Source organism: Hyla sarda, chromosome 1, assembly GCF_029499605.1.
Source record: "Hyla sarda isolate aHylSar1 chromosome 1, aHylSar1.hap1, whole genome shotgun sequence".
Taxonomy (NCBI): domain Eukaryota; kingdom Metazoa; phylum Chordata; class Amphibia; order Anura; family Hylidae; genus Hyla; species Hyla sarda.
Window position 1 is genome coordinate 567,264,190 of NC_079189.1, and position 25,189 is coordinate 567,289,378.

The following is a 25,189-nucleotide window of genomic DNA, read 5'->3' on the forward strand; positions in this document are numbered from 1 at the left end:
CGAACCTTGCCGCCTGCCCCCGACCTTCTGCTACGTCCGACTTTGCTTCTGCCTACTCCCTTGTACCTCGCCTATCTTCAGCAGCCAGAGAGGTGAGCCGTTGCTAGTGGATACGACCTGGTCACTACCGCCGCAGCAAGACCATCCCGCTTTGCGGCGGGCTCTGGTGAAAACCAGTAGTGTCTTAGAACCGGTCCACTAGCACGGTCCTCGCTATCCCTCTCTGGCACAGAGGATCCACCTCCTGCCAGCCGGCATCGTGACAGTGAGACCCAATGCGATCAATCCCTCAGCCCCTGTACTACAACCCCCATCATGGAACAGACTCTGTTCCACAATGGGGGTAGTACAAGCACTAATGTAGTCTCCCCAGCCACTCCCAGACTCCTGCAGCCAGGGAACTACTACCCCCATCATGGAAACAAGTTTGTTCCATGATGGGAGTAGTATTAGTCCCTCAGCACTGCAGGAGTCTGCTGATTTCACCTCTTCTGAGCATTTTCAGAAGAAATAACGGTTAGTATAACCTGGGGGCAAATGGAGGACATTAAAGGTTCATCCATTACCATAGACATTAATGTTAAATTTAAAAGACCCATTTTTCACCCTTTATTTTTGACGGACAAAAAAATTCAGCATGGAACAACTTTTGACCATCAAAAATAACACAGGTTGCAAACAGAACGGGTGCAAACGGGTGAGAAAGGACTGTAACAAAAAATCCCATTGAGATCAATGGAATCCGTTTACAGCCTGTTGCAACCCGTTTGCAAAATGAGTAAACTGGTTGCATGACCTGCATTTTATGATGGGAGCAGGCGGCTGTGTGAATGAGCTCTTAGAGCAAACATGGAGAACTGTGAAAGGTAATACCAGTAAGAGAGAACACTGGATCCACCACCATTCACAGCAGAGATCAGCCTCCTCCCTCCCCCGTGTAGAAGGACCTCTGAAAAGGTCACAGAGAATGCCCAGTAGTGCCTTCAATTCATCTGGATGGGACAACTTCCGTCTAATTCGGTCTATGGTCCGTGGGTCCTGCTGTAAAGCATATCACTAAATGATTTTAAAGCCAGCTCAGGGTAGATGGCAGCACCCATAATATTATACAAAAAAGGAAATACCGTAAAAAAAAAAAATTACAATTAGAAAAAAAGAACATGTTTCAGTATGTGAAGTTAATTAGAAAAAAGAAAATAAAAAAATATTATTAATAGTAATAATAAATATAATAAAATAAGAATAAATGTGATAGTAATAATAATAATAATAATAATAATAATAATAATAAAAAATAATATAACATAATAATAATAATAATAAAATATATTGGTGATACATTAATTTTATGTTTTTTATTTTATTTTAATAGTTTAATTTTTTCTAAATACTGTGTTTTGTCACATTGATTTTACCTTGAAGCCTGTCATCAGGTTGTAGATAACCGCGGCTGTATTGCTTTATCTTCCATCAGCTGTTATGAACTGTGAGCCATAGAGATAAGGACCTCATGCTCGATGTGATATCAACCCTTACAAACCACAAAGCAAACTGATCTTTCGGCGTTGAATCTGTTCGGCCTTAGCCGTGTGCTCGGCCAAGATAGAGGTTTATGTGGAGTGAAGGATCCTCCTCGCCCCGTGTGATGAAATCCTTATTCACTCGCAGTTATCTCTCCATTCACCATACTGGGGTTTTTCTTTAGCTCCACTGGTTCCAGAAATGAAATATGGAAATTTTTATTTATTTACTTTTTATTTAAATGTTCCTTCAATATGGCCGACTCGTCCGGTAATTGCTTCCACAGCCAATCAAGTATCTATAGGCTTTTCTGTATCTTTAGATTATAAGATGTTCAGGGTAAGGCATTGCAATATTATGAAGATTAGATTACGGTGTGTATATATATTATTTTTATTTTTTTTACTTTTGTGTTTGGATTGATTTTATTGTTTCTGCTTTCTTTTGTTGTTTACCGGTGTTGTTGTGTTTCTATAATAAAACAATGTTGCTGATGGAGTTTCTTGCCTTTTTGTAAATAATTTCTCCTCGGATAGTGCGCAGTAATTAACCTGCAGAAGCTGTCAATGATGCGCCATTTTTCAACTTTTAGGATGATTAGAATATGAAAATGAAGGGCACAATGGTGCAGATGTTTTAGGATCACAGCAGACAGCAATTAGTGACATGAGAGCCAGCTGCTTATCTCTCCAGATAAAGCCTCTTAATAGGGAATTACACTGGCGGAGCCATTACCACAGATGGATCTGCAAATGATGTAAAGAGGGGGTGGCGCAGAATTAGCTGTGATTCCTAAAAAAAAAAAAAACATAGGGGGTCCTTTTTAAACATATATTCTGCTAGTATGTGTGTATATGTATATATATCAGGGGTGTGGAAATTAAAAAAAAAAACTACTTGTCCAAGGGACTAAAGCGGAACACAATCTACTTGTCCCTCAAGAAAATCTACTTGTCCTGGCAGATAAAATAATTTCAACCAAAATAGTCGGATCCCCCCCACTAGACCACCAGGGATGGATATAAGATTCCTTTAGACACTGCTGACAGCGGTGATCTAATGGTTTAATAGGTGATCGCAGCATGCCAGGATATTAGCGGAGGGAGAGCTGTAGCTCCTCTTACACCCCAGACAAGCCCAGATAAGTCTAGATGTAACTTTTTGATCACCTTATAAAAAATTTCTCATATGAAGTGACCAAAAATGAACAATTCTGGACTATTTTTTACATTTACACCGTTCACCGTACGGTTTAATTAACATTATATTTTAATAGTCTGGACATTTCCACATGCAGCGATACCACTTATGTTTATTTTTGTACATTATTTTTATTTAAAGAAAATTGGAAACTTTTATTAGGAAAGGGGCTTATTCACATATATACGCACTTTTTAAAATATTCTAATCACTATTTTTCAGTCTCTGCATTTTGTGTCAGAAAATGCTGGAAGTTGCATTTAGTTACTAGATAACTACAACTCCCAGCATGCCCTGATACAGCCTATGGTTGTGTGGGTGTTGCAGCATGTTGCACTGTATAGTACAGTTAAGGTTATTGTGTAACATGCTGGGAGTTGTAGTTTTGGTTTGTGTCAGCTGCAGAGCCATAGTCTATGTCAAGGAATACTGGGAATTACAGTTAGTAACTACAACACCCAGCATGCCCTGATGCAGCCTATAGCTCTGCAGCTGACCCGAACCAAAACTACAACTCCCAGCATCTTGCACTTTATAGTTCTACAGTTTAGGTTATGGTGCAACATGCTGGGAGTTGTAGTTTTGGTTTGGGCGTGTTTGTGTGCATCCGTGGGGCTCTTGGTTGGCGGGTGAGTATGAAGGGGAGGATTCTGGGGGTGCAATTTAGTGCGGGTGCCACAAAAAATAAATAAAATTAGATGGCACAACTGCCCTAATGCCTGTCTGCTCCTATACAAAACATTTATGCATACACATATCATACATACACCAGCCACTGCCCCCATATCATACATACACACACCTGCCACTGCCCCCCCACATCATACATTACATACACACATACACTAACACCATACATATACACCATACATATGCACACATCATACATACACCTGCCGCTGCCCCCCCATCATACATCACATACACACACATCACACTTAGACATCATACACACATCATACATTACATACACATCACACATAGACATCATACACACATTATACATTACATACACATCACACTTAGACATCATACACACATCATACATTACATACACATCACACATAGACATCATACACACATTATACATTACATAGACATCACACATAGACATCATACACACATTATACATTACATAGACATCACACTTAGACATTATACACACATCATACATTACATACACACATCACACATAGACATCATACACACATTATACATTACATACACACATCACACTTAGACATTATACACACATCATACATTACATACACATCACACTTAGACATTATACACACATCATACATTACATACACATCACACTTAGACATTATACACACATCATACATTACATACACATCACACTTAGACATTATACACACAGTATACATTACATACACATCACACTTAAACATTATACACACATCATACATTACATACACACATCACACATAGACATCATACACACATTATACATTACATACACACATCACACTTAGACATTATACACACATCATACATTACATACACATCACACTTAGACATTATACACACATCATACATTACATACACATCACACTTACACATTATACACACATCATACATTACATACACATCACACATAGACATCATACACACATCATACATTACATACACATCACACATAGACATCATACACACATCATACATTACATACACATCACACATAGACATCATACACACATTATACATTACATACACATCACACTTAGACATTATACACACATCATACATTACATACACATCACACATAGACATCATACACACATCATACATGACATACACATCACACATAGACATCATACACACATCATACATTACATACACATCACACATAGACATCATACACACATCATACATTACATACACATCACACATAGACATCATACACACATCATACATTACATACACATCACACATAGACATCATACATACATTACACACACATCACACACAGACATCATACACACATACACTCACACCATACATATCCACCAGTGTTTCCCAACCAGGGTGCCTCCAGCTGTTGCAAAACTACAACTCCCAGCATGCCCAGGGCATGCTGGGAGTTGTAGTTTTGCAACAGCTGGAGGCACCCTGGTTGGGAAACACTGATATACACCATACATATGCACACATCATACATACGCCTGCCGCTGCCCCCCCATCATACATTACATACACACATCACACATACACTCACACCATTCATATACAACCACCCTTCCTGCCGCCGCCTGTATTCTCGGTCTCCTCACCTGAGCCGCCATGAGTGGACATCAGAGCTGTAGTCACCGCCGGTGTGAGGTGTTTTTTAATACTGTATGTGTATGTATGGTTGCTATATTGTGACTCTTTATAGCTTGAAGCCTTTAGGTTATATGCATGATGACTAGAGAAGAGTCGCTTGCTGGTGACGGGAGCTTGTCGTTTACCGTATTTCCCAACCAAGGTGCCTCCATCCATGGCTGTCTGGGCATGCTGGGAGTTATAGTTTTGCAACAGCTGGAGGCACCCTGGTTTGAAAGAAAACTGTAATGGATTATTGCATGATCCCTATAGAAGTGTCAATCATTAGTGATGGCAGCAAAGTATACTTGCCATAGACAAGGGGCATGATGCTTAGAGAAGTGTCACTCACTGGTGATGACAGCATGGTATGGTTACCGTAGATCAGTGTTTCCCAACCAGGCTGTCCAGTTATGCTGGGAGTTGTAGTTTTGCAACAGCTGGAGGCACCGGGGTTGGGAAAAAAAAAAGCCATAGATGATGTGCATGATGCCTAGAGAAGTGTCACTTGCTGATTAAAACACCCAGTTGTTTCACACTCATTCAGACTAATGGTTTTTAGTCAGTTTTGTTCATGTGTGATGTTTTTTTTTTTTAATAGGTTGCAAAAAAATTGTATTTCAAAGTAGTTCATGTGTGTAACTCTTTTTCGTGCACATGGCCCATGTTTTATTTTACTGTAAGCTTTTGTCTTTGCGATGCCAGATTTTCACTCCCGGTTCCTAGTTCAACCATAATGAAGTTCAGTTTCGCCATAAATAATTAGAGTAGAATGTTAAAACTTTTACAAGGTCGTCTGGTTAAGAAACACCATTCACCCAAAGTCTGAAGATTTTTTTTCTCTTACCAAGATTATAAATCTGCAGCTACTTTGCCATCTCCAGCTCCATAACTTTGAGTAAATGAACTGATCCGCCAGATGACTTTTACGTTTTACGAGCGCAAAATATAAGGGCGTATTAAAAAATCTGTGTTAGGAGCGTCCCGGAGATTAATTGCGGCAGTATATAATAGGTTAAATCTGTGTGATTAATACTCATCTTCCTTAATTAGACAGCAATAATTACTTTTCGGCGGTGCCTATAAATCTGTAAGTAGACTCAGAACGGAGAAGAACTTGGCCGTGTCTCGGGTGGCATGTAATATGAGCGAGCGGCCTGCGACCTGCTGGGATTTTTTTTCTTTTTTATATGTCGTAATCTGTTACCGAGCACTAAATATGATAATGTTTCCTTCAGAAAAATGAAAGTTGCGTCTGAAATTAAAGTGTTAACCGTAAGAGATTGTAAGGTTAGAGGTCGCCCAGGCTTCACACAACCATTTGTTACAGAGTCTATTGAACACCGTTAATTGTTTCTTCTTGTAATTTCTTCTTGTAATTCTTGTCCATATTTTCTATGAAGCGTTCTCATATATCTGAGTAATTTCACGGTCTATAAATGTACAATGTAACCAGGGACTGACTATATGCTAGAGCCTTAAAGAGGAACCGCCAGCTCTATTGACAAGCTTGCTTTTTCTAAGAGCTATCACTTGTACAATTCCTCTGTTATTCCTCCTGAAAGTGTACAACTTGATGTTATTGTTTCTCGTTGCTTTTCACTGGGGTCTCGTCCTGCATACTCTAATACGGTGCGATCAGTGTTATTGATTCCAGATTATGTAGCGACACATCCCATTGACATGAGAAATCGACACATCCAGTGTTTAATTTATTCATACACTTCCAGGAGGAATAACAGAGGTACAGCACAGTTCCTAGTAGAGCCTTGCATTGGGATTGGATCACACAGGATCCAATGAAAACTTGCCAGCGGTTATGAGGCGGCTGAGGGTGGGATCAGGCAGTCACAGAAGATACAGCAGGTCCTTCAAACCTCTGAAATGCTATAGTTGGCTGATGAAATGGCACACGGTGGTAATGAAATGGCACAGAATGGGGGGTAATATAATGAGGTGGAGGGTACTATTTCTAAAAGCTGTGACAAAATGTTTGCAGGAGCAGGTGGGATTGGACACACGTGTTGCAGGAGCAAGCTGGAGTTAAACATACACATTGTGGGAGCAAAGCAGTAATGGTCAGTCCAGCGGTAGCTGGATTAAAGGTATACTCCGCCCACAGGCATCTTATCCCCAATCCAAAGGATAGGGAATACGATGTCTGATTGCGGGGGTTCGGCTGCTGGGACCCCCCACAATCTCCATGAAGCACCTGGCATTCCAAACAAAATGCTTAGAACACTAGGTTTCCGCATCCAGAAACGAGATGTCGTAATGCCCCCTTCCATAGACATGAATGGAGTGGGCGTTGTGTGACGTCATGTCTCCGGCCACAGAAACATAATGATAGAATGTCGGGTGCTGCAGAGATCCCGGGGTGTCCCATCGACAGGATCCCGAGATCAGACATGTTACCCTCTATCCTTTGGATAGGATATAAGAGGTCTGTGGTTAGAGTATCCCTTAAAAAGTTTCTAGTTCTTAGTAAACGTGCTCCAGAATTGCCATTTCTTGGTGGGATAAAATATTTATTAAAGAGCTCCTGTCACTAAATAAACTTTTCTAAACTAACTCTGGTTATGTTTCCTGACTACTCCTAACACTCGTCCCACCCTTAGAAAAAATTTCAGAGCTTTTAAAAGCTGTGTATCTTACCTTATCGTCTTCTTGCTCACATAGTGAAATCTTTCAGCAGAAGAAAATAAGTGTTTTCCAGTAGGCATGACATCACTGAGGCCTGCCAGGGGAAAACTTCCGCCCTCACATTGTTGCTGTGATGAATAAAAGACCTCAGCCTCTGTGCAGCAGCTTTCAGTCTGTGTATCTTTCAGTGAGGTTCTGTTCAGCTTTTATCTGTGCAGTTTAGTCTGTGCAGCTGCTTTCAGTGAGGCTCTCTGAAGCTGTCAATCAAGCTCAGTGCAGAGAAACACTTCCTGAGTTTGGTCTCCTGCCATTACAAGCAGGAGACCAAAATCTGAGAATTTGACCAGACAGAATGTGTTCTGGCCAAGAAGGGAGACCCCTGGTGGTCAGAAGTATAGAGCAGAAAACCTTTTTTTTTTTTTTTTTTTTTTTTTTTTTATGGAAGCCAATTACAAAAGTTATTTATTTGGCATAAGGTATCAAATATTAAAAATCATGTTTACTGACAGTACCCATTTAAACTAGATATATTGGGAGCTTTTAAAGTGGTTAAGAGGCGTATAAGCATTTTCTGAGGCCTAAAATTTGATAACAAGAATTGTAATAGCACATATAATTTTCCAACCTCGCTTACGTAAGATTAGTTATAACTTAGGCTGGCCATACACATTTGCTAGTTGTCGACCAATGACTATTTATCGATCAGTGTCCAAAACCAAAATGAACAGATTGGCAGTCAATTAGTTTAGTCAATAGAAAGTGTTATTTTAATGCCTTATTGAGCAGAAAATTTTAGGAGACGTCTGAGGTCACCTAGGACTGTACCCATCTTCCAGAGCACTTAATAAAGTGGCACCATCTTTTTTACCAGATTAATCCTATCAGTTAGTTTTGGTTTTGATCGGTCCTACTGTAGTCTAATTTCTCTCTACTGCTGTCCATCTAGCACTTAGTTCGGAATGGGGAAAGACATGTAAATGGTTGCCAGACTTTTTTGGTGATGGCCTATCTCTTTTTAGAACAATCAAATTGGGCATATTGAAATTAATCTATCCAATACTTAAATCAGTAGGCCCCAAAGCACATTAGATGTCAAATGGTCCCACCAAAATTCACATCTTTGGAAAACATGAATATGTATGGTAAGCTTTAGTAAGGGCTAAAAAAAAAAGTGTTAGATGTCTAAACACTTAATCTTTATTATGTTTTATTCATCAGATACATAGTCATATAAATAATGTCAGAATATTACTGTCAATGTATTAATGTTATACAGCATATGTAATAAGTATTTTTTTTTTCTTTTCCTTTTTAAGGTGCACGAGAGGTTTCAAAAACATCCGGGCCTACATTACAACTCCAGCGTTCCTCCAGTCATCACCAGTAACACCTTAAAACCAAAGCACCAGCAGAAAAGCAACCAGAATCGTCTTGACTGGTCACCAAAATCGGACTCTGGTCCTTCAGCACCGAGTGGATTTCTTAATGCAGAATCTGGCAAAAAAGACTCCCCTAATGTCACCAAGAGTCCAAACCCAGAAGTGGCTTCCCCATTTCTCAAACCTAAAAAATCCAGCATGGGGAGTTCTTGGAGTCAAAACTCAGCTTCCGTGGAAGGTAATACTAGCAGTTCAGCTTCATCGTCAAATGGTGGCAGCAGCAATGTCATATCAGCTTCTAACAACGAGAGCAATGAGCTCTCAAAGTTAGAGGACCAAAAAGGTGGTGCATCGGAACCAGCAGAACAACCATTTGGTAATACAAAAAAGAAATCTGGTAAAAAAGAGTCAAGTCAAACCTTGCAGGTAGCAGAGGCTGAGCGGGAAAAAAGTAGTCCAAAAGCTCCTGAACCCAAAAGTCATGATACTGTGGAAAACAAGAAGGATAATGAAAATTTGCCAGCTTCCCAACCACAACAAAAATTGGCACCTGGACCTAATAGTGAGAGTGACTCGAGCCACAAATGTGCCATGGTTCCACTGAAATCTACACCAGTGGACCCCCCAGTTAACAAACGTAAGAAAAAGAATTCTTTGAAACCAGTGGTGGACAAAAGGGCGCAGGATTCGGAGCAGCTTTCGGCACGGTCAGTAGTTAATGAAATCAACAGAACACTTCACAATCAGAACACTTCACAAAACCAAACCAGTAATAAGAAGGACAACAAAGTTATCAAGCATAGTAAAGTCACTGCTCATGAGATGCCATCAAAGTTACCAGAAGTTAGTGGAAGTGTAGGAAAAACGTTTGTCAACAGCATGACCCGTCTTCAAAAATCTTCTCCACCTGTATCAAAAGCCATTTCTGATAACTCTCGGTCTAAAATGTCAGATGTACAACATCCTAAATTTGCAGCCAAGAAAAGATGGGTAGGTGGGAAACCTAAAATAAACACCACTCAAGAAAATTCAGCTTCGCTCTCTGAAAAAATTGTAGTTGATCCTCCTTCTGCTTACCCAATAACCCCCTCAAGCCCTCTTTACACTAATACAGATAGCCTTACAGTGATTACACCAGTGAAGAAGAAAAGGGGTAGACCAAAGAAACAACCATTGCTGACTGTGGAGACAATCCATGAAGGAACATCGACTAGTCCAGTAAGTCCCATTAATCGAGAATTCCCTGGCATGAAGAAGCGAAAGGGGAGACACAGTCTTGCTGAACTGGTCCAGATGACACCTTCTATGGAAAAATCAATTGGCGAGTTAGAATTTCACAAAAAAGTTGGAAAACTTGGAATGTTGGATAAGAAGACAATAAGAACCATCAATAAAATGAAAACGCTCAAAAGGAAGAATATCTTAAACCAAATTTTGTCTTGCTCAAACAGCATGGCCTTGAAATCAAAATCTCAGCCACAGACGAATGCAATAGCAACTGTAACCACGACTCTCGACGCTAGATTAGGCAAGCAGATTAATGTCAGCAAGAGAGGAACCATTTATATAGGCAAAAAAAGGGGAAGAAAGCCGAGAGCGGAACAAGTTCCCCAACCAAGTGAACGTAGAACAGCCATTAAACAGACCAGGCCTGTTTCTAGCCAGCCCGAAAACCCAGCAGTGCCTTCCAATTTGCAGTCATTTGTTGCATCTTCACCAGCAGCTATTCACAGTTTTACCACTCAGCTTATAGGTCCTAATGGAAACCTTAGTCCTGCCAGCACTGATACAATATTTTCAGATTTAAAAACTATGCCAAATCTTCAGCCAATCAGTGCTCTTCCAACGAAAACACCAAAAGGAATACATGGAAGTTCCTGGAAGTTGTCGCCGCCGAGATTAATGGCTCACTCGCCTTCCCATCTGTGTGAGATTAGCTCCCTAAAAGAGGTCACACTGTCGCCAATAAGTGAGTCTCACAGTGAAGAAACCATCCCTAGTGACAGTGGCATTGGTACGGACAACAACAGCACTTCTGATCAAGCTGAGAAGAGCTCAGAGTCTCGTAGAAGGTACTCCTTTGATTTTTGTACTTTGGATAATCCAGAGGTTACTCCATCTGAAACCAGCACAAAGGGCAAGCATGGTCTCCGGCAGAAACATCTTATTGTTGATAACTTCCTTGTCCATGAAAGTGTTAAAAAGCCAAAGCACAAGAGAAAGAGAAAAGGTTTGCCCAACAGGGACAATCTTCAATTTCTTGCAGATCTTGAAGACCTTATCAACAAATTCCAAGTCTTTAGAATTTCCCACAGAAGTTACACCTTTTACCATGAAAACCCTTATCCCAGTATCTTCAGGGTTAATTTTGATCACTATTACCCAGTGCCATATATCCAGTATGACCCATTGCTCTACCTTCGCCGGACCTCTGACTTGAAGTCAAAGAAAAAGCGTGGTAGACCTGCCAAAACCAATGACACCATGACAAAGGTGCCTTTTTTGCAAGGGTTTGGATACCCTATTCCCAGTGGAAGTTACTATGCACCATATGGAATGCCTTACACATCAATGCCTATGATGAACCTTGGTTATTATGGTCAGTATCCAGCTCCTTTGTATCTGTCTCACACGCTTGGGGCAACTTCTCCGTTTATGAGGCCCTCTGTCCCACCACCACAGTTTCATACATCCTCTCATATGAAGATGTCTACTGTTGCCAAGCATAAAACAAAACATGGAGTTCACCTGCCTACATCAGTGGGTATGGGCTTGGGTGACATGGCTCCTTCCAAAACAGGAGCCGTTGGACTTTCGAGCAGCCGACTTCACAAAAGGAAACACAAGCATAAGCACAAGCACAAGGATGATCGCATCCTTGGGGGACACAGTGATTTCAGCGGTCTTTTTTCAGGCAAGTCCACAAGCTTTTCAAGCCATGTGGCAGATGAGAAGCTCAGCTCCTCTAGCAAGGACCTTTTCACAGTGAGCGAAAAAAGCAAACACAAAGAGAGGCCGAAGCACCAGCATTGTGAAACTGGACAAAGAGGTCCAAAGAGTTCTTTCGAGGTGGATACACTTTCTTCTTTGTCGCTTTCAGATGGTCAACACTTGACTCAGTCTAAAGACAAAAGTGACTTAACCAATGAGCCTGATAGCTGTTTAAAACGATATTCTGGAAATGACTGCAACGGCAGATCAGATTCCTCAGATTTGTTTGTGGAAATGAGCTTGTCCAATGACAAGAGAGATGGGGATTTGAATGGCAATAAAAGAAGGACTTTTGAAGGTTTCGGGTCCTATAGAGAAAAAGACATTCAGTCATTTCGAATGAACAAGAAGGACAGGAGTGCTTTTGATCATTCGGGATCTGGTAAGAAATGCTTTTATATTACTCTAACAGTTCAACAGACTGCTGCTTCCTTTAATACATATGTACTCCATCAGCCATGTAGTTTAGTTGCAGTTCATTAACATGGTCAGTTCTTTTGAATATACTCTACATGTACAATAACAATCATGGCAATTATGGCAAAAAAAAAAAAAAAGATAGACCCTTTTTCCTAATTTTGGGCAACTTCGCCTCACACATCCGTTTGCTTTTTTAACTTTAATCTATATAGGCTTTGTTCATGACCACTATGCTGAAATCATTTTTAAATAAGAAACCTGGATTATTGCCATTGACTTTATTGGAATCAGCCATGGAACCTGCATGTTTGATCTCATGAACTACTTTGTATAATGACCCTAATAATACCAGGGTAAACAAAAACACCAAAAAAGCAATCCCTACATCTACAGGGTGAGACAGGGAGAACGCCCCACCTGTGTCTACAATATTAATAGATGAATTAAATTATTTTATAGGGCAACATCAAGTACTGTTAGTTGACATCATTTATAGGGAGAGACAGCCAATACTTTCTGTGCATCATTTACAGGTGCCATTACTATCTTTACCTTTTTATCATTTACAAGGTGAGTTGGAGAGGTAGAACTATAAGCATACATGTTTATAGTGAGAGACAAAGAAGCTGTACTATATGTGCCTACATCATTTACAGGTAGCAATACTTTCTGTACCGCTATCATTTACATGTTAAGCCTTAGAGACAGTATTATAGACATCATCTTTTAGAGTGAGACACAGGGAGGCAGAACTATCTGTGCCTACATCATTTAGAGGTGGCAGTACTATCTGTGTCTATGCCATTTACAGTTTAAGATAAGCCAAAATATTTTTTTGGGTACTGACAAGGAGGCAGTACTATCTATGTCTACATCATTCTGCAGGTAAAATGAACATGTTGCGCCCATAGTTTGATGCTCACTTTATTACATCAAACCCCCAGCACAAGTGGTTATCGTAGTGTATGGTAGGTACCATGCAAGCATTTTTAAATAAATGTAATTAAAATGGAGACAGACACTGGTTATAGGTGAACGGCTAGTCTGTAAACTTAGGGAAATGCATATAACCACATATAACACCCTGGAAGTTCCACAGTAGTGGAGTTCCTTGGTAAAGGATAGTTAAAATAATGTATACATTTTCTGTTAGGGCATAATTATACTTCAGTATAATTAAAGCGATGGCCATGTTTAATTTAGGTCGTTTAATGTTTTCAGGAAAAAAAAAGTCTGCTCAATTAAAATGTTCATTGGTTTTCTGATTGCGACTTGTGTGATGGCTCTTTGTACAGATATTATTCTGCTTCTATTGGAGAAATGTTCTCTTAATTAAAAACTACAGTGAAAATGAAGCTGTAATTAAATGGACTTTGGTGTTCAACAATGAGCCGGGGACTTGAATAATGCTCCACTGCCCATTTTCTTGGATTGAAGTTGCAGAAGGAATTTGCAATTTGTATCCATATTTTAAGTGGAATATGTTTGAAAAATTGGAACTTTTCCCTCCACCCCCCAAATAGAATATCTAGTTCATTAAGTCACGATAAAGTAATGGAAAACAATCCTCCTCGGAGCTGTTCTTCACACCAATCCAGATTTAAAATCTCTCACCAACCAGTGTCACCCCAGACTTCACAAAACTGAAGGCACACTGTTTGGTAAACACTGCCATAGATGTGCGTGGTGCCTAGAGGAGTGTCATTAACTGATGATGGCAGCAGACCTAAGTGATCTCCTGAACAAGTCGCATTGCTTACCTTTTGAGCACACTGGCCCCCACCAATTGAGACAAACTGGCCTCGGTAGAGACGGCATGCTCAGCCTTGTGGCAGGTGATTGGCTGTCACTCCGAAGATCAGTTTGTCTCGGAAGGTGAGACCAGAGCGCTCTGAGGTAAGAGACTGGGCCCGTTCCAGTGATCTGTAGTCCGACCCTCCTCGATCAGACAACTATTCCCTATCCTGTGGATAGTGGATGAGTTTTACTTAACCAGAGTATCCTTTAGATTGTGTCAATTTTGGGTATATGTCGGCAACCTGAAGAGAATAGGATGATAATGTATGCTATAACATACAGCCGCAAAAACATTTGTCAGGCTTGTAAGCATATACAGTTTGGGGTGGCTGGCTGTGGGACTTGGTCGATGACCAATATACAATCACAAATCAGATGAACATAGTCACCTTTTAGACTAGCTTTGGCATCATCATCCCTTTTTCTCATGTTGTCAACTTAGATCACAAAATTTGTATAAACATTCCCTGAACATGCTATTGGATAATTTTTTTGGCTAAGATCTCCAACATAATTTCATTCCCCCCCCCCCCCATCCTTATGCACACTTAGCTCAGCCAAGAGGGAGAGAGTGCAATTGTCAGACATGTCTGATGGTTCATCTCTGTGAGCAAAAAGATGGGCCAGTTAAAATCCAACTTTCCCTAAATCTGTGGAGAGTCTGAAGGCCCTCAAACACATTAGATTGTCGGATGGTCTTGGTAAAATAAAGTAGTTTTGGCTAACTTTCATCAAATGTCTATGGCCAGTTTTAGATTTCTAACTGGACAAGATGGTAGGGTTCAAGCTGTTTTCTTTGTTAGTACACTCATCTTTTATTCATGAGCAATCTTTCAGGAAAGAACATCCCCACAATAGTCTCGGGAAGATCATTCATCCTTTGCCTAATTTTATTGGTCATGTATGGTGAGATTGAACAACTGTAACAGCCAGTATGTACTAAAATGTGTATGGAATAATTATGTAAAATGGGGGGGGGGGTGCTTTTTCTTCCCTGTAATATTTTTTTTTTTTTTTTAAATGAGTAGATTTACAAATTGTAAATCATTTTAATGCTGGTTGTTGGTCTCACCATTTTACTGAGAGGAGATAAAAAAAACTATTTACAATTTGCTATCTGTTATAAGGGGAGGGACATTAATAGGAACCTGATCGATAAATGTCAGTTAAAGGGGTACTCCGCTGGTCAGCGTTTGGAACAAAATGTTCCAAATGCTTAGAGCCGGCGCCGGGAGCTTGTGACGTCATAGCCCCACCCCCTCATTATGTCATGCCCCACCCCCTCAATGCAAGTCTATAGGAGGAGCATGACGGCTGTCATGCCCCCTCCCATAGACTTGCATTCAGGGAGTGGGGCGTGATGTCATGATGGGGCGACGCTATGACATCACATGTTCCCGGCTTTGAGCGTTCGGAGCATTTTGTTCCAAACGCTGAGCAGCGGAGTACCCCTTTAAGCTCTATCTAAGAGGACAGAAACAATCAACTACTGTAATACCAAAGATGGAGCCCAGTCACAACCAAACTAGACTGAAACCTTTTTCCCTGCAGTGTACCTAGAGACAGAAATGCATGTTTCTTTCATGAAGAACATACTTTATCATTATTATTATTATTGTTGTTGTTTCGGGAAAAAAATGCTTTGGAAAAAACAGAAAGAAAAGGGTCCGTCCGTCCCCCCTTTTTTTTTTTTAACAGGCCTTCCTATGTCTAGTACTCTGTATGCGATTGTTTGTTCAATGGCCTCTCAACCATGAACTTACATTTATCTAATGTTTATGGGCCACCTCAAGGCCAGGAGCTGGAGGTTGGAGGCCTCCTAGCCAGAGCAGATGATTTGCTTAGATTTGGACAGATGGTCAATAGTGAACCTTGAGAGACAAATTTGTAGACCATGTGATACAGGCTGCTTAAGAAGAATGTATGAGATGCTGCTAGGAGTTCAGATCTTTGGCCTTCAACAATGTAGTTGCTTAATTTATTTTTGTTTCCTGTTTTTTACATTGACGACAACCTCAGAAACCTCAGTGTTCTCGGTCCCAAACCACAAACATACATTAACTGGTAGATGAAACTTCCTTGTCTGTTTGTCTTCATAATCCTGGAAATATTACCCTTTACAAAACTGTACTTGAGATATTTCCTGTCCATAATTTTTATTCCTGTGCGAGTCTAGTGGTGAGTTTACCAAAGTAAATGGTCATAGCAGCTGCATAGGTTGAAATGTAGTTTAACAAAATTACCCAATGACATTTGTTTCTGGTTTGTAGATCAAACCAGTTTTGCCGAGGAGGATGGTTGATTCTAGTAGTCTCTCTGGTCTTGCGTAAAACAATACCGCACCTGTAATGCAAATGGTGCAAATAACTGGAGACCAGTTGATGGCCCATTAACAAGTTATTAATGTCTCAGCAGTAGACCCACACTAAAGTCAATAGATAATAGAACTCCCGTGGTTGAAGCTTGGCTATCGCAGGCCAGAATGTTTTACAAAAGCCAATCTGTTAGTGACCAGCACTTTTCTTTTTGGATATTTTTCAATTCCCTAGGGAGATCACTGTTTGTAGCTACATAATACCACCTAGCTACTAGATTGATGGCTATGGAGATTTTTTTCTGAAGCTTGATGACAAATGATAGTAGAGGGGGGAGATTTATCAAAACCTGTCCAGAGGAAAAGTTGCTGAGTTTCCCATAGCAACCAGATTGCTGCTTTCATTTTTGAAAATGCCTCTGCAAAATGAAAGCAGCTATCTGATTGGTTGCTATGGGCAACTGGGCAACTTTTCCTCTGGACAGGTTTTGATAAATCTCCCCCTAAATCTTTTAATCCAGCCACCAATCTATTGACCTCATCTGTCCTGCCGGGAAGCTCTAAGTGGCAAGACAAATGTCTAGTTGGCTTCTGATGTTGGTGGATGTGTTGATCTCTTTGGTTGCTTTCTAGATTTGTTCGTTTGGATAGAAGATTTTTGTCCATGCAGGCCACAGGTGTCCATCTGTAAAATGCATATTCCAACTTGTGGCAATGTCCTAATCCCTTCAAAGCAGACATTTATCTAGTATTTGTTGCTTCTGGGCAACAAGAGAAATCTAACATGTTACTGGTGAAAAAACTAGTTATAATCCAGATTAAATAGACCACTTTTATATTTTGGGTGATAAGACTACAGAAATACTTTTAAGGGAATCCATTGAGGACGATTTCTATCCAACATACCATGATAGGTTGGTGGTCTTTCAGCTAGATCACTGATAACCAGTATGGCGCTAAGCATGCCGAGGAGCTATACAGGTGGCCATAAATGGTAACCTGACCTGATATTTATCTTGAATCTAAGCCCATTTATTTGTAAGTTTTTTTTTCTGTTCTAAAGTATTATTTAGCTGGTTCTAATAATACATTTGCTTTCCAGCTTATTTGCTCATAAATATTATTCTGCTTGAACTCTTTGCCTTCCAGTATGATCATTATTTCCTGTCAATGTTTTCAGTGTTAACCACGTGAAGGATTATGTAGACAAGGAAATTTATACGCCTCTGCTGGACAGTGTGTTAGCTTTGCCAAACTTTTTTTTTTTTCTTGTCGTACTTACAATGGTCTTGGTTGACCAAGTCAAAGCTATTTTTCTTCAGCTTTTGATATCATAATAGGTATTAGCAGTACATACATGCAGCACTGCTGAATCTGGCTTTGTGGGGCTGCATGAACTCAGCGGTGCTATATCTATATTTCAAGCTGTATTATTTGTATGATATTTTATAAAGTGTCATGGATACTACTACTGTATATACAGACTAGATATTAAAAAAAAAAATCTACATACCCCTTTAAAATGCCAGGTTCTTGTGATGATTAATGTGACCTATAACATGAACAATTCAATTTCAAAACAAACTGAAATCTTTGAGGGAAAAAAACTCACTATTACCTGGTTGCATAAGTATGCACACCTGTAAAGTAATACTTTGTTGAAGCATTTTATGACAGCATTCAGTATTTTGGGTAGGATTCTATTAGCATGGCTCAAAACCAGTACTTGCCAGAAATTCCTGCAGTTTTTAATAATGCAGTCTCCCTGACCAGTTTTCTTCTTTTCATCAAGTTTTTAGAGACGTTCAGTTCTTGGTAAATGTTGCAAGGAAAGAAAGTTTTGGAGGATAGGAACAGATGAAGAAAAGTTCTGTACTTGTGAATGGAATAATGTTATGAAAGAGGTAGAAGTTCAAGGAAGAGCTGAGCATGAAGAGAAGGGAGTACATGTCAAGGACATCCAACATGTAGCCAGTCTTTAAACTGTAAATTTTTATTAAGGTTTTCCAAAAATTTCAACAACAAGGAATACAATCAAGTAGCAAAGTTAGGGGGTAAAACCCACTCAAGGCAAGAAATGCGCTAGTAGCCAGTCTTTAGAAGGAAAGAGATTTCATTGTAAGAATTTTTTTCCCCTTGAAATGGAAAACCAGAGAGAGGATTAAAATAAATCTAGTGGAAGGCCTAAATGGATGGTATAAAGGATTCTAATGATGTGGTGTCTTGAAGTAAGAAAAGGGCAGTGGACATTAAATGTTTATAATTTTTATTTTATATTATTGTTTTATATGATTCATATGTTTATTCATTAAAACCAAGCTGAAATGTTTGGCTGGGCCATTTATTTGGCATAAATCCAATTTGGTATAACCTATGTTGATAATCCAAGGTGTCAAGGGAGAATAGTAATTGTGATTCCTGCATATATTTATGAAATATCGGGAAACTGGTCCCCAGTCACACATCTTGGATACCTATAAAGGAGAAAGAATTTTTTTGTCCCCCTTGGGAATGGTGTTAATGTTTCTCCACTGAGACAAAATGTATAAATAGAACAAATATCCGCTACAAACTACAGCTGATCTGATCAACATTTTTTTTGTTATCTTTTAATTGTATATTTTGACAGCAGCCAGGTGTGAAAAAATGGCAATCTTCCCAGAAACCTCTCGAGGTAGAGGCGGTATTTGTTAAACCATTACGCAGCTTAGAGTTTTAGTTGTGTTGCCAGAGGAGTGAAGAACTTGCATCCGCACTCATAGGGTTTGAAGCATTGTGGGGAGAAAAGGGGCCTGGCTGTCTTGTAAATGAAGGAGATTTGGGCAAACGTGAGCCAATTCAGTGAGCACAAAATTATCAATCACTTCCCTTATGTATTTTGAGAATAGTAATTTCCCTCTAACGCATATTGATATACTCCTTTAGTACTGACCCCAAGTTACATTCTGTATTTTACTCCAAAGCTGCACTCACTATTCTGCTGCTGGAGTCACTGTGTAGATACTTTACTTATCCTGTACTGATCCGGAGTAACATACTTATTATACTCCAGAGCTGTATTCATAGTTCTGCTGATTATCTGAAATAGCCAATGAACACAGAGGACAGCTTAGATAGGAACTCCTTTAATGCAGGGGACCAGATAGTCAACAAAAATATTTGTCATGAAACATCAAGAGGGTTTTTCAGCCAGCAAGTAAATAAGTAGTGTTGTTTGTTATTGATTCACTAGGAAAGGAATGTGTAGACAGTTTAAAGTTAACACAGACCATGGTTTGACAAATTTTGGGTGGCATGTTGCTATGACGACCAAGAATTTTGTGGTGCTACCTAGATTTTGGTCAGCCCTTTCTAATAAGGATTGTCCATCTTTAAGAAAGTAAATAAATAACTGCTTTACCTATCTCCGCTTCCATTCCCGCTCTGATCCCCGTTCTACCTGTGGTTGGCACTCTGTGCTTCATTAACAGCAGATGTCAGGTGACTCACACAGCCAGTCAGCGGCCTCAGTGGTCATTCTTCGTGCTTAGGAGTACGGCAGAACGGGGGGGTCTGTGTGAGAATGGGGGTGGAGGTAAGTAGACAGTTTGTTTCTTTGAAAAAAGATGAGGACACTTATGACTGTGACACACGGAGATAAGATGACATTAATGACTGAGGCACATTGGGATATGAGGGGACAGTAATGACTGATCATATGACGTTATGTTATATAACATGTTGTATCTTGGCTCCTATCTTTTGGACTCGCTGCTAGATACGTAGCAAATTTGTCAAGCTCAAGAACTTTGCTTTTTGGTCTTTCTCCTTTCCCTTCCTGTCTCTGGAGGGTTTGTTTCACAAGCTGGGCAGCATATGGTGTAGCTCTCTGTTGTGTGAAAAAACGAGTAATTATAGCACCACCATACTACTTGTGACAGAGAGGCATGCATGCAACAATGAATAATGCCTACAAGAGAGGAAAGGAATCATGGGAACTGTAGTGCATTACATTGGTAATACCACCCACAGCAAGCCCTGGAAAAATGAAAACAACCAAACAGCACAGTGAACATGGAAAATAAACTTGTAAGCTCTAGTGGCATTGTTTAGTGAGGGAACCTTTCTAATTTTAATATTAAACATAGGAAGGCCGTGTTTAAGTACAGAAGTATTTACTCCTGTTTTTTTCTGTTGTCATGTGCTCTTCTAGCATTCACTTGAAGAATCATTTTTAAGACTTTAGATTTCTTATTTTCCAAAGGATCAAGAAACATTGTATCATAAGGAATGCAGAGTCTCTTCCAGCTTGCTGCCCAATTGTTTGTACATTGTGTTCTTATTTTTTTCCTGAGAAGGCTTGAATGTCCCATTTTTACTTTTTTCTCCCTTATCTCATTTATCTCGAGTTTATCTTGGCGTCTTCGCTTCCTCAGACATTTTCGGGAATAAAGTGCGGCAGTGAGATCCAGAGAAAGAAGTCAACTATGGTTCACGCTCTTCTGCAAGTGTACGGTTGATTTTGTACGGGGGTCTTGATGCACTACGCGAGCCAAGAATAGTTGTTGTTATATGAGTTGCTAAGAATAGTCGTGTATAACTTGAAGGAACAACTTTGGTATGGGAATTATATTCCCCCCCCCCCCCCCCCCCCCCATACTTAATAGACTTCCCGTCTCTTGACTTAGAGTTTATTAAAAGTCAAGTTCCTCTGATGCGTAAACTGCCTGTTTATGGTGGCTTCAAATAATATAAGAAATGATAATAATCTGGAACCCTTAGCATTATGGCTTATAAACTGGGTCTGGGTACTATTTAACAATGCGGATTTGTTTTGTCTTGTTATTTTCAATTCCTGTAATTTACAGCAGTTCCTTCCACCCTGTAGACAATCCATGAATGTAGAACCCCTCTTCTTAATAAGATATGGGAAAGAACTTGGACCTTATCTTCATGTTCTTAAAAAAGTATGTGTCTTATGGGAATTGGTCTGACCACTGGGACAACATCCCCCCCTTTCCCATCACCGCAGCTTTCCCCAATCATGGAGCTGTGTTGACCACCGCACTAGAGCCAGAGATACAGGGTTTTAGATCTTTCATAGGGATGCATAGACGGTGCATGCTGACCCTCCCTCTCCGTGCACAAGGAAAGCCAAAGCGCCGTGCAGGAGATTGTGGGGAGTCCCAGTAGTCAGATCACCTGCGATCTGACACTTCTTTCCTCTGCTTTGGATAGGGGATAAAGTTTCCTAAACTGGAGTCAGATGCTTTTGCTTGGCAAAATATTGCTTATTTATGTGGTTTCAGACATAGAATATAGGATAGAAGATTTTTAACTCAATATTTATTTCCTTTGCCTTTTTTTTTTTTTATAGCTCAATCCCCATCACCAACACCACCTTCGATCATAATAAGTATTCTAACCATATACTAGAACATTATTTCAAATTAGTCTACCAAAAGCATTTTTATATACCATTTTAGAAAGTTAATAGAGCTGGTTCCTTCTGACAAGTAGGTATCTTTAGAAACTGAGAACCTCTTTAGGAATGTAGGGAAGCAGAGGAATAATATGAAGTTCCTTGTCCCTGATACAAAATCTGTAACTGCCCCCCACTAAGCATGGGACATTTTTAATGCTGGTGTCACCGGGGCCTGAGTACAACTGCTGCCTCTGCACCCCCCTATAGCTATGCTCAGGTAAGTAGGTTGACTCCATAGTTTGCCACATGCCTTGACTTTACGGTCAAAGGGGGGCGTTTTCTACTTTGGAGGTTCCATGAGAGTGGAGATGAGCTGATATCCCAAGTATCAAGCTTAGGTTGAGTTATAGTTTTTATTCATGTCATTAGAAAAGATATGTAACAAGTTTTGATCGATTGGGGTCTGAGTCTTCATACCCCCTATGATCACTAGAAGTGCACAGCTATAAGCTTCACTCCCCAGCTCCCTGCCTTTTATGTCTTATTGTACAAGACAAGCTCTATAGACTTACAATGGAGCTTGTCTCATGCAGTGAGATGGAGATCTTAGCAAGCCAGGGAGTAAAGCACAATAGCGCGCACTTCCCCCAGCTCATTTGGTTGGGGTCTGAACAATTAGACCCCGACTTATCAAAACTTTTGACTTGTAACGTGTCCCTGCCAATAGAAAAAAAACAAATTTAACACTTAGACCCCGACTTGTAGGCACAAGTCCAGTTTTGTTAAGTTGGGGTCTAAGTGTTCAAAAGTTTTTTCTATTGGCAGGAACATGTTACATATATACCTATATTACATAAATGTATATTTTATATTTAAGTTCCACTTTGAACACAAGTATATACCCCCCACTTCTACCACTAAGGTTCTTACACAACTCTAATAGAATGAATAGCTGTAGTTCTGTTTTTCTATCTGTCATCCTCCGTGTTACATTTTGTACAGAACACAGAAAATTACCTAAGTATGTGTGCGCTGAGGTTACTTTGGCTCTTTCCTTTTCCCCTTCCAAGAATATTTCCAGGTAATTCACTCCTAAATACAAAAGCATTTCTATTTTACGTTCAATTATTTATGGTTTCTGAAACCCATGTCTGCAGCGTTTGAGACAGGAAAGTAAACACCGTGCTGAATGCTGGACGGAACGTGCCAGCTTCAGTCTGTACTCAATGATGAGATTTTTTTTGATCTTTTTTTTTTCTTTTTTTTTTTCATAAGTGATATCATTATTAGCTACAGGTGGGGGAAAAAAACCTATTCCCTCTTTGGTTATCACAGTGAAATTCACTATTTGTCCAAGTTAAAGGGACACGAACCACAAAAAATATAAATATCTCACTCATTTTCCACGTCAGAGGTTTTTGTGGTATCCCGGTACCGTATTGCATACCGTAAAGTCCGTTACTACGTTCAGGTAGGGTCCCCCAGTGGGACAGCCCCTAGTCGCCTCCTCCTCTAATTTCATAATGCAATTATGTATATATTTAATAATGTGTATATTTTATATAATGCATATTAGTCTACTTACCCTGTTAGCGTCGCAGGACCTTTGGTCATGTGACTATGTTAATTCCTCTATGGTATGTTGGAGGAACTTTGGAGGTCCTTGGGTCACATGTTTACCCATAACGCTCTGTAAAGAAAATTGACAGTTGTATGGACCAGTGAGCTTTAGTCCAGCCCCAGCCCATATAAGGGAGCTCTAGCCAATTATTGCTCTCTTGGGTTGCTGCTCTCGTGGATGCCGGACTAGCAGGACGGATCTGCGCAACTTTCAAAGACAAGCTAGGCCAGAAACCTGCCGGCCTCAGCATAACCTAAACCGTGAGTTAAAATCTCAATCCCCGCTAAAGCTAGCATGATTACTGGACCGAATCTAAACCCCTAAATCCAGTGGATCACCACAACAATTATCTTCCTAAGTTCAATAGACTCACGAGGTCCCAACCACTTGTCAAGCTCTAATAGATTCTGCTATATGGACTGTTCCTGTTCATTATTGCCTAAAATCTTCAGTAAAAGTTCCGACAAGTTTCTGCAAGTTTCCGGTTGTGGACCATCAATTATTTCCTACCACCCTATCACTTTTGGGAAGGGTGGCAGTAGGACAATCATACAGAGAATAGCCCTCACCCTGGCGTCACGAATAGATAGGGTTAAGCAAGCACCCTTAGTATCCGCACAGATACACTCCCATATACCCTACTCCCCCAGGCTATGACATTTTGATTGGCGGGGGTCCGAGTAGAATGAGCCTGAAGAAGTTCGTGTTAAGTGCGTTCTCTCCTGGCTTTGTTTCAATTGATCGTGACAAACATGCCATGTAAGTCTGAGAGTGTCTCGATCACTTTACACAGGCGGGGGCAAGGAGTGGAGAGTGCTGCAGCGCAGTCTTCTCCTGGTTTGTTCTCTTGATCGACGGAGGTCTGAACCCTCAGACCCTCATTGATCAAAACTTTTGACTTGTTGCTTGGACATGTCAAAGTTTTTCCTAATGGCACACACAGTTTAACGATATTGTGATACTCATTGCAAAAGATTCATCAATCAGCCAGAATTGTTTTAAATTTTGTAAAAAAAATATATGATAGGTAGATTCTGATTGGTTTCATGTTTCTAGTGCTGGATAAATTCTGAAACCTGATTGGGTGATTAATAATTAAAGAGGTATTCCCATCAGAGACATTTATGGCATATCCTTTGTGTATGCCATACATGACTGATAGATATTGGTCCCACCTATCTTGATCAAGGGAAATTTGCATAACTTGCATCAACTTCATTGGGAGTTATGTAAACAGCATTGTATCATGGGCTATGCTGTTTCCGCCACTTGGCTCATTGTGTTAGGCCCCGTTCACACTACGGAATTCCCGCGCGGAATTTCCGGGCGGAATTCCGCAGTGTGAACTTTAACATTAGTGTGAACGGGTTTCCGCGAGACCCGTTCACACTGCGGAATTTCAGCGGCGGACATTTCCGCTGCTGAAAGTGTTCCGCGCAAAGAAAGAACATGTTCATTCTTTGCGCGGATTCCGCGAGCACTGCATAGCCATCATTGGTGACGGCTCAGTGCCCCGCGGCCCTAGCGCGGAAGCACCTTCGGCGGCTGCCGCCAGGCTGAAGCTCCGCTCGCGG

At 40.3% G+C, this 25,189-nt stretch overlaps 1 protein-coding gene across 2 annotated transcripts in view; it reads left to right on the top strand.

Moving 5' to 3' along the window:
* The window catches only part of SETBP1 (SET binding protein 1), a 202,549-nt gene that overhangs the window by 146,364 nt on the left and 30,996 nt on the right, over positions 1 to 25,189 (top strand). For both annotated transcript variants that reach the window (XM_056543043.1, XM_056543052.1), the window contains one exon: positions 9,006 to 12,441. In XM_056543043.1, the coding sequence (XP_056399018.1) occupies positions 9,006 to 12,441 (3,436 nt within the window). The remainder of the gene's footprint in view (positions 1 to 9,005; positions 12,442 to 25,189) is intronic.